The sequence below is a fragment of the Tasmannia lanceolata genome, unplaced genomic scaffold, assembly GCF_043159265.1.
Source record: "Tasmannia lanceolata isolate RefF3 unplaced genomic scaffold, GAP_Taslan_0.1 ptg000003l, whole genome shotgun sequence".
Taxonomy (NCBI): Eukaryota; Viridiplantae; Streptophyta; class Magnoliopsida; order Canellales; family Winteraceae; genus Tasmannia; species Tasmannia lanceolata.
Window position 1 is genome coordinate 61,528,129 of NW_027518680.1, and position 15,505 is coordinate 61,543,633.

Consider the following 15,505-nt stretch of genomic DNA (forward strand, 5'->3'; position numbering starts at 1 on the left):
TGGCTCCTCTCGAATCGAGCCTTTAGGAGGTCCGGTTGCCTCGAATCAGCCTCTTTGCCCCTCATTTCTATTTTATTTTCGTTTATTTCTGTTACGGCCAATTAGGCATGTAACAATTGGTATTAGAGCGGAAGATCCTGCGCTATGGCTGCATCTTCGAAGTTTTTGGAATCAATACGTGACGATCTGCAAAAGATTAAAGCACTTGCTTTGAAGATGATGGAAGAACAACGTCAATTTATGGAAAGCTTAAAAAAATCAGCACAAAGATAGAGGAAATAAGCAGAGACGAAGGAAGGGTAAAACTTGAAGATTTTGATGTTCGGACAAAGAAAAAAAGGGCAGTTGATGATCATGAAAAATCGTATTTCTTCTCAACTTTGTTCACAACAGATTTCCAAAGTAAGATTCGAAGGATCATGATCATTATCTATGAAGAAAGTGAAGGCTTAGCATCAATTTTGATGTTCAACAAAATTATGTCCCATAGGATTTGGGATCCCGGTGGATTGAAATATTTTATTCAATTATTCGACCTTGAGGACAAGTTCGTTTGTAAGAGGGAAGGAATGCTATGTACCCGTTTATGGTGTGTGTGTGTGTTGCAGTTGCAAAGTAGTTATCAGGTAGTTAATTATGTAGGATTATGGGTGTTAGTTCTATTGTGTGTCATATTAGTGGGTAAGTGGGTTGTTGATTTGGCACTCTCTATGTTCACGTTGTATTTATGTAGTAGTAATTCAATGAAATGGGAAGAAGAAGATATTTACAAAAAAAAAAAAAAAAAAAAATGTTAGGTACCTTACCGATACGCCAAAAGCTCCAGAGCTGATGGAACGAGTTAGACAAGGCCCTTTAAACCTGTCCCATATCAGGCTGGGTCCCACCCAGTCCCATACCCAGGCAGGCTCCCACTTAGGACGTAACATACCACCACGCTTCCGCACCTGTCGTACTCGGTAGCTCACTTTGTGACGGCTTTCACTCTGGCCTTTTTTCTAGGTAGCCCATTTCACAGGTCACTCCTTCAGTGACTCGAACATGGGACGTGGTAACTGCTCTGATACCAAATGTTATGTACCTTACCGATACGCCAAAAGCTCTAGAGTTGATGGAATGCGTTGGGCAAGGCCCTTTAAACCTGTCCCATACCAGGCTGGGTCCCACCCAGTCCCATACCTAGGCGGGCCCCACTTAGGACCTTAACAGAAAGAATTCAGACATTTCCTCTCTATCAAGCTATTTTCTTATTTCTCAAATTTGAGGCTTTTACTAAACTTTGGCATATATCTGATGGGCATTGCTTTGGATCTCTTATGATGCCAAAATTACATAACCGTGCAATCCAAACATCGAGTAGGGTATGTTTGGATTGCTGGAGGAATTGGAATAAATCATAGTTCAATTGGAAAAAGTGTAAAAAGTAAAAACAATTGGAAAACACTTTCAAAACGGAATCCCGTCTCGAACATAAAGACGATAGTGAAAATCACCAACAATTTGGTCATTTTCACTGTATTTATTGTGCTTCATGGGTATTTACTATTTAAGCCCTCTTCCCTGTCTTTTTTGTGCACGTGGAATGAATAATCGATCCCCTTCCTTTCTAACAAAACGAATTCTCGTTATGCTAGCAGTGCTCTAAAAAAAATTACTTAAAAAATGTTCTAATAAAAATTCCATTCCAATCGAAGCTGAATCAAAATACCATCTATCCAGGCAAAAAACAGAATGAGAAAAAATAAAAATTTTAATAAAAAAAAGTTAAATAATAAAAATTCCATTCCAACTGAAGCGGAATGATGTGGTCCGTAAAAATTCCTATGGAAATGATTTTTTGGGCACAACCTATTTACGCTGTGTTCCATCAAATGGACGGCTTAGATCACCATATGATGTGGTCCGTCCAGTACTTTTTAAAAAATACGGGACTATAAGGGCTTTCATCATATAAAATCTCGATCATTTGGGTTTTTATGGGCACCTGTGATTCCACCCGGGCCGGCTCGGCCCAGTTTTAATGGGACCCATAGGGCTGGGTCAAATTTCAGCCGGTCACTACTTTAATGACCCATTCGGGCGAGCCGGGTGGACCCACACTTTTTGGGTGGTCTAATATCTCCAAACGCACCCAAAACGTGTATTTTTTCCTGGTCTAATTCCAAAACGTGTATTTTTAAGTCGTTGAACGTGAATAAAATCTGAATCGACTCTTCGCCCGAGTTCCAAAAGTATGTACTTTCCTCCCCCTTCTGGATTTTAGAGTCGTGCAAGGCACCGTAACTCCCCCTTAGTCAACGGAAGAATGTTCCTGAGAAAAGTACGGACTACGGACTGTGTGTAATAGTTTCAGGCAATTACGGATTTCGAGTTCTTTTTAAAACAAGCATAGAACCCGGTGATTCTTCAAAAAGTGGGTGGGGAAAAGACCCCCATGCCCTTCTAATATGATCAGAGTCCTCGTATGTTGCCCCTCCCTGATGGACGAGAAGGTCAATCATTATCTTTCAAAATTTTAAAGGATGAGAACGTCAATGCAGGGAGAGTGATCAAAAGCGTTAAAGTGGCAATTCACTTTTCACGTCAAATCACGTCATAAGGGGAGCATGTGTATCTTTTGGATAATAACGGCTCATGTCTCTTTTGGCTTAGAACTACGATGTTATTGAACATTTTATTATTTCCCACGTCTCTTTTGGCTTAGAATGCTGCCGGATTCTTGAGTACGCCGTCGGAATATCAAGCACGCTGCCGGATTCAAGAAACATCCATCGTTCAAAGATATCAAGTACGCCGCCAGATTCTAGAGAACGTCGCCGGAATATCGAGGGGTATGTTGCCGAAAATAGGGTGTAAGCAGAATACGCCGGCGGAATCTCATATATAGAAGCAGGATTATTACAAGACGCCACCGTTCCATATTGATGTCCACGTGTCGTGGATCCGATTGTCTATGCAAAATTGGCGACGGCTAAGATTTAAACTAACTCAAGGGACTCTCGTTTCAAATTTAAGATTTCAAATCCAGACCAAACCAGTTGTGTATAGAGGCTCCAGCATTCGAAAAAGTTTTTCAACATGTGTCAAGCATCGAAGATAGAAACGAACCCAAGGTTCTGTCGGTTTAATTACATGGCGTAGCCGAAAGCACGAAGTACGAGTCGAGGTTGATCAATGTCAACACCGATCAGAATAAACCTTCGAATCCACAAAGGGCGCTCGTCGAATCCACGAAGAACAAGATTTATTCTAAGAAGAAAGCCAAAATACTTTATTTCAGGAAAATAATTGTCAATTGTGCAAACAACCCTTGCACTTGAGTATTTGTAAAATTATTATTTCATACTCTAAATAAAACTCCTCTCTAAGCCCTTCATCTAATCTGATGGTTGTAATTAAAATCCTAAAACTCAAGTTTCTCCACCTTCCTAAATTCCTACATAATAAATAAGAAATATGTTGCAACTTTCCCAAAATCCTATATAGGAACTACACTAAAATTCCTATTAAAATAAGAAATATAGGCTAGTAAAGAAATAGGGCCTTGTAAAATAAGAAATGTGTTCTTTTAAAGAAATATGGCCGAGTCAATGAACTTGGAAACTTTCCAAGTCGTGATGCCTTCCTACCCACGCCAATACACATTTAGACGAACTAAAAGAAGCCTTGTGAAGCGTACCAATTTAATGGTCAGTAATGAAAAAGGAAGCTGAAGGAAATTTTTGTTGATGTGAGAAGGGTACTGGGGTCTTTTCCCCACCAATTTTTCGAAGAATCACCCGTGTTTGATGCTTGTTTAAAAAAGTAAGCAAAATCCGTAATTGCTCTAAACTATCACCTACATTCCTTACTTTTCTCCCTACAAAAAACAGAAGTGGAACAGTCTCGTGTCCTAAAAAAAAACAGCAGTGGCATACCTCCCTCTTTAGTGGCATACCTCCCTCTTTTTTCCTCTCTCCCGCTTCATTCAACTAACCCTCTCTTTCTCTTCCCCGACCCACCCACAGAGAGAGAGAGAGAGAGAGAGAGAGAGAGAGAGAGAGAGAGAGAGAGAGAGAGAGATTTTCTATTGTATGGATTCTCTTCGTCTAATGGAAGCTCTGGTACTTTCTCGACTCTCCCCTGCTTCTACAACTGCACAATTTCCACTTCTTCATTTGCCTTTGATCTCTTCTCTCACGCCCAAAACGCGTCTACTATCTCAACCGCTCATCAACCGGTCGGATCGAAGGACCAGATTTTTCCACCCATCCGCCGTAGCCAGAGGCCCCACCTTGATGCCCAATCCTGTTCCCGTCAGTATCTCACTCCTCATGATCTTCCATTCTATATTTTAATTCTTTCATATTGGTCTCTCTTTCTCGTTGTATATCCGAGAGGAAGAGAACTAGATTAAATTGTTTTAGACTATAGTTTGGTTAATTCTAAGATTTATTAGTTTGTTAAATGAATACCATATTCATATTTATATTGTTGCAAATTATGATAGTAATCAATAATTTTATATGTATGTACGTGGCGTTATTTCTAGATTTTTAGATGTTGTCATGTCAGACAATTTGTATTCATGCTGGAACAGAGACATATTAATACGTATCTACAACTATGATTATATATACTTTGTATTTTAGCCGTGTTCCCGTTTCTAAATTTTGGGAGTTTGCCTTGTCCGACACTCGTGTCTGTGTCCACAAATCATTGGATCCAACAGAGGTCAAGGCCGACCATCACGAATGTTCTATCTTTTTATGTTTTCTGGCAAATTTATATCAGTGCTTCATTAAAAATATTATATACAAGAGTTGTTAACTCGAAGCCTTGCGGTTGAAAAAATCGATTCTCATAAAAAGGAAGCTCCACTACTTGCTTTACCAGATTTCTTGAATGTATTTGAGGTGGTAAATGCTAGGCATTGGTGTGGCGATCAGTGAACACAAATAGGCTTCAAAGCTTTTGTGTGTGTGCGTGTGCGTGTGTGTGTGTGTGTGTGTGAGAGAGAGAGAGAGAGAGAGAGAGAGAGAGAGAGAGAGAGAGAGAGAGAGAGAGAGAGAGAGAGAGAGAGAGAGAGAGAGAGAGAGAGCATCTTCACCTATGATAGGCAATGCCCATTGAGACTTGGCCCGTCTGTCTCATACTTCCTCCTATTAAGCTGAATAAGTGGGACTGACATCCTTCAACAAAGCTGAAAAATGAGTGCCACTGTGAAAGCAGGGGACCTCACAAGATACAAACTTGCTCTGTTGCTTAAAAATACAACTTTTGAGTAGAAGGGTAACAAGTAAAAGTATTATGAAGTTTGCCTTTCTTGATATCTAAACCGAACGAGAAAAACACAAACAACAATTCAAGGAGTAGTGAGAACAGTCAGGTTTTGAACATGAAATAGAGATCTTCAGCACATAATGTGACAGGGCATGCAATTAATCTGAAAAGATGCCGTGAAATAACCTCACACCAACAATTCAAAAAAAAAAAAAAACTCACGCCAGAAGGGTGTAGGCGTAGGTACCTTAACGTCGATGACTTCTAGAAGGTTATCCTTCTTTTTCTGTTGAGAGAAAAGTAGTCAAGACTCAAGAGCTTTTATTATGCATGTGAATGTGTTGGTTGTTTGCTCTGAATGCCGTTATTTTTTACGTACTGGTTCTCTTAATCTTTATCTTATCTATTTTCCTTGCCTTCTTTGGTGATCTACAGCCAAAAAACGGAGCATATGCCGTGGGTGATTTTATGACTAAAAAAGAGGATTTACATGTTGTAAAGCCTACCACTACTGTTGATGAAGGTATTGGGAACTTTATGCGGTTTCTGTCTTATAAGCTGCATTATAATTTTTTTTTCCTCTTTTCTTATATGCTCGTGTTGGCATCAACAGCATTGGAGGCTATCGTGAAAAACAGGATTACTGGTTTTCCTGTGATTGATGATGACTGGAAATTGGTTGGTATTTAGTTTTATTCTCACTTTGTTTTTCTGCATTCAATCAGTGCTTCTAAAATGCTACCTAATTGTTTTACATCATTCTTAGAATATGACATGGTATCCATTTGCCTTTCTCTGTTTTCATTGATGAAGGTTTTCTTTATACTTTGTAGTTTTTTCCTTTATGGTTCTTGGATCCCGCTGATATTAGTTGGCAACTCTAACGTGATTCTATTTTTTCAATTTTTTTCAAAACATATTTAAATGATGATATTCTTTGATTGAAATATCCTTATTAGGATGTATTGGAGTGACCAACATTTCAGAAAGAAAAATGATATTAGAGTGACATGAGATCATGTTTAAGGTAGGTGATTATAGATCAATGTTCGCTCTGCTTTGAGGCCGGGAATCTGTGGATCATCTTTTCATCCATTGCAAAATGGCAAGGGAGATTTGATGTAGAGTTCTTAGTAGGCATCAGTTGGGTCTTTCCTACAAATTTCTTGAGTCTTTTTCTTGAATGGTCAGCGGGCCGTGGAAGAAAAAAGGAAAAATACTATGGAATGTTTGCCTCCTAGCTACATTATGGTTGATCCGGAAAGAAAGAAACAATAGAATATTTAAAGGGATTTCTTAAACCTCGGACTTCCTCTTCATCAAAATTATTGCTTTGACGATCTCATGGGTCAAATCTCTTCCTACATTCAGGTTTGTTTCTGCCTATGATCCGTGGGAAAGGTGGAATGAAATTTGTGGTAGTGCACAGGCCAAGCAAAAAATTATTCAAGCATGGTCTCCCCCTGCCTCTTGCTTTGTGGAGCTGAATTTTGATGGATCTAGTTGGGGAATCCGGGTCCTGTTGGGATTAGGGGTGTGGGTGAGTGCGTGGGATGGGGGGGGGGAATGAAATGGGGGAGGTTGTATGGGCTTTTGCAGGGCCCCATAGGGGACGCGGATGCTACAGAAGCGGAGGTGCAAGTGGTTCATCAAGGCTTAAGACTCTTGGCAAGAGACGGCATTGCTAATGCTGTGGTGGAAGATGACTCATTTAATGTGATTCGATGGATCAACGTTCCTCAAAAACCGCCTTGGAGATTTGATAGTTTGTTTGATGAAATGTTTGATTTGATGAAAACCTCGTCAGCCACCTTCATGCATGTGCGTCGCTCCGCCAATGAGGTGGCGGATTGCCTTGCTAAATTTGGGTTTTCCTGAGTCTTTGGCTCTTTATGACTCTCTTCCCCCTGATTATCCTTTGCCTGTATTTGTTTTTGTATGTTCTGGCTATCTTTGTACGGACCACCTCGGTCTCTTTTGTTCTTCTTAATAAAATTGTCTACCACTTAAAAAAAGGTAGGTGATTATAGGAAGTAGCAACTCAAGATACTGATAAAAGTCTGATTGATCAATATGATCAACTTTGGAAATGGTGATCAATATGATCAACTTTGGAGGAAAAGCTCTCAAATATGTGTAACAGAAGTATCCAATATTCAATTGAAAAGCACCACAAAACTAACATATATACAAAAACAAAGCATGCTGTTAGGGTTTGTTCAAGGTACCTCAACCATTAGTAAGTGCCAATTAAACCTGTTGCAGTGTTCAAGGAGACCTAGTAATGGAAACTAAACTACACTCTCAAAGTTACTATTCATGTTTTTTTACATGAATTTCTCACACATTATAATTGACTAAGATGCAACATAGTTATTAACTAAAATAGGCCCGTAATTCTTGCAGATATATCTAAAAATTCTTAAATATTCATTAATGTGTGGAGATGTTCTCTATCCAAAAACTCAGCCCCTCCATTCACAATAATTTCCTTACCTGGAACCATCGGATCCATCCTAGGACTCATCAAAGAAGCCAGTGATTGACTTTCCGACCACGGCCATTTACCTACCCTTAGGCTTGATTTGACACCAATCACTGATAGAAATACCATACTCTGATGGGGGGCTTCATTGTTTTCCATGATAGCAACATCATTGGCAAGCTGCAGGATTTGGGCAGCTATTCACAGGGAAACACCAGCAGCTCAAATATAGGCAACACAACGGAAGAAAAAGATAGAAAGGCAGTTCAGTAAGCCAGTGAGCTCCACCTTGATGAGGAGAAATAGGTCTGGTCCAATTCGGACTTGTGCCACATGAGGTGTCGTCAAAGTTCACTCCTACATGCAGGAAGAACTGGAAAGGAGCCGCTTTCTCATAGTTTGACAGATTGTACTGAATATCTTTGACTTTTTGCACTTTTAGTTTATTTTTTTAGTTTTTAATTACATTGATATTGTGGCTGCTGTGATTTGAGCCCTAGTCTCGAGGGCCACAAAATAGAATTCGTACACTGAACTACAGCCACAAGCTGTTTTTGTACACTTTTTGATCCACAACATTGTATCCAGGGATAACACTGGTGTTCCTACGAAATATTGTAATTCTTTGTTTATTAATGAACTGGTAGGGGTCTGCCTAACCCCAGCTTACCTACCAAAAAAACATCTTTTCCAATTGTTTTCCTTCTCTGGGCAGTCATGCAATCCTCCCACTATGATAGGTTTAGAACTTTCTCTGATACTAAATAATGCAAATTAAAATGCTTAGACAGTAAGTGAAAGATTGAGAGAAAACCAGAGTAATGGTGATCAATATGATCAACTTTGGACGAAAAGCTCTCGAATATGCATAACTGAAGCATCGAATATTCTATTGATAAGCACCACAAGACTAACATATCTCAAAAATCTGGGTATGCTTCTATCTCAGCGTTTGTTTTAGTTTATTTCAACACTTAATTAGTGCCAATTAAACGTGCTGTAATTATTCAAGGAGACCTAGTAACAGAAACTAAACTAAACTCTCAAAGCTCTTTTACTTTGGGCTTTGCCCAACCTTGATTTTGCATTGCTTCACGTTACAAATGATAGACACCCATTGGATACTAGCTCTGAGTGTACTGTGGCAGCTTTTATGGAAATGTTATTTGTGATTCCTCTATCATAATCATGAATTTGTTTAGTTATCCTTGCCTATATTGAGCTGTTAGTGGGTCCAATTCGAATCAATTTTATAGATAAAATAGAGAATTGTTTCTTCTTGCAGGTTGGAGTAGTTTCGGATTATGATTTGTTAGCACTGGACTCCATATCAGGTTTTGTCAGAACTTTAATGTCAAAATCAACCTAGTCATCTCAATTGATTGTGGAAGACTATAACATTTTGAAATTTAATCTCAAAATGCACCTTGTCGTCTCAATTGATTGGGGGAGACATGCAACGTTTTCTTTTTACCAGTCTTTTGTTTTGAGTGCCAAATGTTTTTTATGGCTTATAATCTGAAGTTTGTGAGAGATGACTATTTTCATGTATCTTTGTTTTTTCCCAATGTGCATAATGTTGACTGTGTAACTTCTACACGTAGAAATGTTCCTATAGTATATAATGTTGGAATTGAAATTTTTGTTATTTTATGCATTTGCTTATGGCATGGTTATTTATTTTTATTTTTTTTGCTTTTCACAGATTTCGATACATGGGTGTTTCCCTTATAGAAGCTCATGTAATATTTAAAATGAATTTTCTCTATTAGTCCATTTTCGTGGCTCAGTGTTTCTTTTCATCCAACACTTTTTTGTAAGTGATCTAAATTTCTGTAGTTCATTTATGTCTCAAAAATCATTGGGGAGGATTGGCTAAAGATATAGGATATACATAGCATTCAAAAGAAAAAAAATAACGATACACGATATACACATTCTACTTATAATTCAGAGAAGAAATCTCTGAACTCATCAATTCATTCTAATGTCACTTGGGATTAAGGAGGATGTAGTGATCTGGGATACATAGTGGCCATGGTTTCCAGTTTCAGTTTCGTTTTGCTTTTCAGTTGTGATGGAAATGGAAACATGTCGACTTTGGATGGAAATTTTGGATGAGATCATGTAAAATTATGGAAACGTATGGAAAGTGGAAACATATGCAAATGCTATACAATTAAGATGAAGCTTTAGGAAGTGCCAAAATAAGCACAAATACACAATAAAAAAATCATCACATAAGCACCTCCATAATGGAAAGAAAGGAATACAAACAATACTTTGTATAGGGTGTACAAAGTATACGTAGTCAAATCTTCTCGGTAGTTGTTCACTGGGCTTCAATCATCTCTATGTTTAATGGAATTAGTGACAATCTTCCGTAGGACTTGGGAGGTAATTAGGTGGAGTAAAATTTACTCAGAGGGGCCTACGCTTCCTCAATGAAAAATAATTTCCAATGATGAAGGGTGTTTTATTCTTTTAACTTCTTATAAGCTCATTAACTTAGAATTGGTCATTGATTCTGGTTTGAAATATGCGTGAAGGTGAGCACATGGTTTTCAATTTTGGCGCTAATCCACTTGGATTTGAAAAGTACCACATTTTGCCCGAAATTTCGGGATTTGGTTAATGTTTCGATCGAAATATACCATCATTAACTTTGCTTCTTTTTTTTTATCTCCGAAATGTCGACATTTTGACAGAAACCCTGACAAAAACCAACTTTACTTGCAAAAAAAGAGAAGAACAATGAGATTCTTGTAAGATATTTCTTAAAAAGACAAAAAAATAAAAATAAACACCAACGGTCAAGAATCTTGGATTTCGGCAGTGATTTCTCACCGAAATGTTTTCATGATTTTACAAGATTTTGGCCAGAATTTCATACCAAAACTGAAATGTTTCCATTTTGTTGATTACAGAAACTGAAATTTAAAACCTTTGGTGAGAATATGTGACTTCTTTTTGTAAAGAGTTTCTTTCAACTTAGGTTGGTATAGAGAGATCATGTAATTTTACTCCTTAGAAGAGCTACAAGAAAGTTCCTTTCAGCTTAGGTTGGTATAGAGAGATCATGTAATTTTACTCCTTAGAAGAGCTACAAGAAAAGAAAAATTTTTTTTTGAGATAGTTTGTCGTCTTCCAATTTTCCTTAACAGCTCTTAGTGAATTTCTGGCTTGGTTGGTCATGCAATTGTTTAACAAACTAATAGATTAGCCGAGTTCGATAATTGGGGAGATGTTTGTTGCTTATCATCCTATAGGAGTCGCTCCTTACTGTAGTTGGTTGCATATGTTTGGTTTCATTTTATTTCTAAATCTTCCATCAATTGATGATAATCTTTCCCTAATCTCAACTCAACTCAACTAAGCCTTTGTCCCAAACTAGTTGGGGTCGGCATGATAATCTATCCCTAATAAAGTTGTTTATTTTTTTGGTCTGTTAGACATGAATGGTAATGCTGGTATGTTCCTTCTCGACCTTTGTATAGGGTCGCCATGTTGCCATCATTTAGGACATTGCATCTTTTTCATGTGCTGATAAGGTTTCTTAAATTTCTACTGGTTAAAATTCCAGGTTTATGATTGATAGTTTCATTTTTGTGATTACATTCATACCCTTTTATAGATTTGTTCTCGTAGGACAGAGTATGCTTATGACACTATTTCTGGAGCAATTGACCCATTTTAAGCACTCAAAATAAGTCACTATTTACTGGTTTGGTATCTTTCTGGCAACACACTTATACCTTTTCCTTAATTTGCATGTTGGTCACCGGAAATTGGTGCTGCATTCATCCCCTCTTCTCAGTCTTGTGCATATGCTTGCATCTGTAGCTTGCAATTATTTCTTTTATTTCACCTTTATTTAACCTTTATTTAACCTGTTCACCGAATAAGAATGATGATTTTTTTGCACTAAAGAATGATTTATTCTAGTTGTAAGGTGAAACAGTAACTTAGTTATCATTGATCCTTCCAAACTTTAACTCTTCCTTGGTGGTTAGGTAGCGGGCGAAATGATACAAGCTTGTTTCCAGAAGTTGATAGCTCTTGGAAAGTATGTGATAATTATCCAATTTGCATGCATTTATATATTGATAACAATTTACATATTATTATGTGTTTTTTCTTAATGGTATTACATATTATTATGTTCATTGTACCATTTTTCTAGTGACAGGTGAATGTTGTGGCCTTTGAAGAAATGGGGAAAGATGTAATTGTAAATTATGCTAGCTACAGCGAGAATATCAAATTATTTTTAAATACTAAGCATGAAAGAAAATCTTAGAAACATGATAAAAACTAAGCACATCTTCTACCATGGTAGTTGATAGTTAAACAGGACAAAGGAGTGACCTGTGAGCATGTAGTTTATACATGTGAAAGTGAGGCACAACTCTCGTGGTTACATCTTTTTCTTTTCTTTTCTTTTTTTGTTGAGAATTGACTATTATATTCATACCATGGAATATACATGGGACCAGTAGTCCCACCAGATTTACATAGTACGAGGGTCCAGGAGCATACTCCAGGGCCAAAAGAAAAGTTAAAAAAAAACGTAAAAAGCTATAGTCAGACTCCCACCATCATCTAAAACTTTCTCCTGCATAAACCCTTCACAGCAACCTTCTACAATAACTTCCAGACAATCCAACCACAAAAACACCATGGAACCCAACGATCAATTGCATAATTGAAGAAAACCAAGGAGCTTATATGCCTCAAAATGCTATCAAGGATCTACGTCATTTTTTCACCCACCTTGGTAGCTAAGAAAACTCCAAACAACCACATGGGGAGGAGTGGTTATCCGAGGGAGGAAATCTCCCCCGAGCGGCGAAGGAACACTGTCCCTCAAGCGCACTCAAATAAACCAAAATAACCTCCCATAGTGTTAGTACTTATTAGTAAAAAGCTTTTACCATAGGCTTCCAGCCCAACTCAACATTCCCAGCCCTTATAACATCCAGGGACTTCTGTAGCCTACCACAAACCACCAAAAATTCCAAAAACTCGCAACCATAAAAAAAAAAACATTCAACGATATTATTTACACAGAGAGAGCCCCCTTCATTTCCTGAGAGCTTTGAGCTCTCATAGTTACATCTAAACCACTGATAATTGAATGAGAAAAAAATAAATTCCTTTAAAATTGTAAAAGAAATGCCAAACTTGCCAATATTCAAAACAAACCAATTAGAACAACAATCCTCTGCGTGATTATTTCATTTGAGACCATAAAGTGCACAGAATTATGCAATTACCAAAGAAATGTATTTGTGATTGAATTAATCATCAATGAACTCTTAAGATATCAACAAAACTGGGGAGGACCTTGTAAAGATGGTTGATAATTGAGACATTTGCCATTTCAACAAAACTATGTTGATATTTGCTCAAACATTCATCTTGTTCTTTCAGTTTCATTAATTTTTTTCTAACAATTCAAGACAACTTTGTGAGATGGTGGGTAATTGAGGCAACTTTCATTGAATTCACAAAGAATTAGCACCAAGTTCTAGCACCAAGTTTTCTAAATTATTTAGGTGCCTTTTTTGTATTTCTGCTTTCTGGTTCCTAAAATTGCTATAGAAAACATTTCTTTCGGTAGGATTCTCTATGATTTAGTGTTGTTTATTCAAAGTACACAATCATCATATGCATTATCAGTAGAGATCTCCTCGAAGTTGACTAGGCTGCACCAGTCATTGACTCAACTGAGTTGAACTAGTTTTTTGTGGATTATGTTTACTATTCAAGCTGGCTTGTAACATTTGCTAAAGTATAAAAGTAAACAGCTGAAAAAAGAAAACCAGCAAAGCTTGGAGAATTCTGCAGTAACCTCACTTTGGCCTTAGTTGTGGCCTAGATATAAGCCTCAAGACATTGAGCTTAACTCTCATCTTTGAGGTGGCTTTACAAAGCTTTTGACCACAAAGTATTTCATGAGGACATTGAACTTGATGTATTGAGTTTCCATTCATGAACAACATTGGTGTCTATTCTATTGTTATCATTGAAGTGGTGTCCCAACTACGGTTGTTTTTTTTTCTTCTCAAGAGTAATCCCTTAACAAGCTTCTCTTGTAATGATAATTTTCTTTTGTCGTGATTAGCTTATTGTTTGATTGATCTGGGGGTCTTCTATATTATGTTTGATCAACCAAAATTATTATATAAAGATGCTCAATTAATAATGAATTCTATTTAGTTTCTTATAAGTAATAATTTGGTAGCACTGACCTATTGACCATAATACCCTAAATTTTATGTAAACACATACCTTAATTTTTATTTAGTTGCTAAGCTTACTGTTGTATACATAAATAGCACATGTTATGGGTCCAATCCACCATACCTCCGTGGACCAAAATTTGCTTTCATTATATGGGCAATACCGTTCTACTTTAGTAGATCATATGGCTGTAGAAACAGTTTCTTATTTTGGGACATTCATAGATTTGTTTGCCAACATTTTCTCTTTTCCCTCAACATTATTTAATAGTTGTGCCTATGTTTTATTCATAGCTAATACTTGTGCAACAGAGTGTATTAGCTATGAACTATTAATTTACCATAAATTGGTCTCACCATCTACTCGTGCCTATGTTTGCTCATTGTAGAAATTCAATGAGATACAGAGACTTCTTAGTAAAATCAATGGGAAAGTCATTGCTGATGTGATGACACCTGCACCTCTTGTTGTTCGCAAGACCACCAACCTTGAAGATGCCGCAAGGTTCTCATATTTTTATATAAGCTGCTATACACAATACATTATACATATATCAAATTGTTAGACAATCTACATCCAGGCCAATTGTTATTAAAATTATGTTTTCGACATTACAGGTTATTGCTCGAAACAAAATACCGACGACTTCCTGTTGTAGATGATGCTGGTAAGCTGGTAAGATATGCTTAACTTTTTCACTCTCTTTTTCCTTTTCTTTTTTATCTGCCATAAATTCTATTTCCTATCTCACTCACTTCTTTTCTTAAAAGGTTGGGATTATTACGCGGGGAAATGTTGTTAGAGCTGCACTTCGTATGAAGTGTGCAGTTGAAAATACGGGCCAAGTATAAGAATAGAAGAGTAGAAGAGGCAAAACTCAGGTTATCAGGTCTTCTTGCAATTTATCAATGGAGGTTATATCTAACTATTTAGGAAGGCCAACAGCCAAGTACAAAGGAGCAGGAGCGTATGTTGCTGTCATCCCACCTTTTGTGTAAGGTGGTTTGGTTTGAAGATGCATAATTCCAATTATACGAGAATTTGTCAAGTGAGGCTGACAATTTTGGGGAAGAAACAATTGTTTTCGACTGATGAAAGTCGGTATACAATATAAACTGAATCTAATTATTGTAGTGTCTCTAGAAAGAAAAAGCTTCAATGTAGTTTACTGTATCATCTTATTTTGAATTTTGTTTATATTACTTCGCATTTTCTTCCAACAGTAAGCTTGGATTGGTAAATTGTTACTGTATTTTCTTATTAGATCAACTGATCAACTACTTTTCAGATCATGGATTAGTAAGAAATTTATAAGGTGAGCTGAGATTTTTCTCTTCTTTTGTTACTCTCAAGGCCCTCTATTTGGATCTTTTATTCATTTGCTGTTAGAATTACCAATGAGTAGAACGCATTAGACAGTGAAGGTGTGAAAGGTACCAAAACAAGAGGGGTGGATGTATAATCTTCCTTTACACATTGACTATTGATGGAGGCTTCTGATGGGGATTTTAC

The 15,505-nt window shown here is 37.2% G+C and overlaps 1 protein-coding gene across 1 annotated transcript; it reads left to right on the top strand.

Moving 5' to 3' along the window:
- The first annotated feature begins 3,920 nt into the window (after positions 1-3,920).
- On the top strand, positions 3,921-15,326 carry LOC143858087 (CBS domain-containing protein CBSX1, chloroplastic-like). Its single transcript, XM_077368694.1, has 8 exons — positions 3,921-4,295; positions 5,698-5,785; positions 5,876-5,940; positions 9,033-9,081; positions 11,761-11,813; positions 14,382-14,497; positions 14,611-14,668; positions 14,764-15,326. Exons 1-8 carry the CDS (start codon positions 4,074-4,076, stop codon positions 14,842-14,844), a joined length of 732 nt encoding a protein of 243 aa, XP_077224809.1. The 5' UTR covers positions 3,921-4,073; the 3' UTR covers positions 14,845-15,326.
- The last annotated feature ends 179 nt before the right edge of the window (positions 15,327-15,505 follow it).

What these genes read in the sequence shown, in the direction of transcription:
- LOC143858087 (XM_077368694.1), top strand. Translation starts at nt 4,074, where the DNA reads ATGGATTCTCTTCGTCTAATGGAAGCTCTGGTACTTTCTCGACTCTCC. An exon ending in TGATGCCCAATCCTGTTCCC is followed by an intron (nt 4,296 to 5,697) that starts GTCAGTATCTCA and finishes GGTGATCTACAG; the next exon opens with CCAAAAAACGGAGCATATGC. An exon ending in AACCTTGAAGATGCCGCAAG is followed by an intron (nt 14,498 to 14,610) that starts GTTCTCATATTT and finishes TCGACATTACAG; the next exon opens with GTTATTGCTCGAAACAAAAT.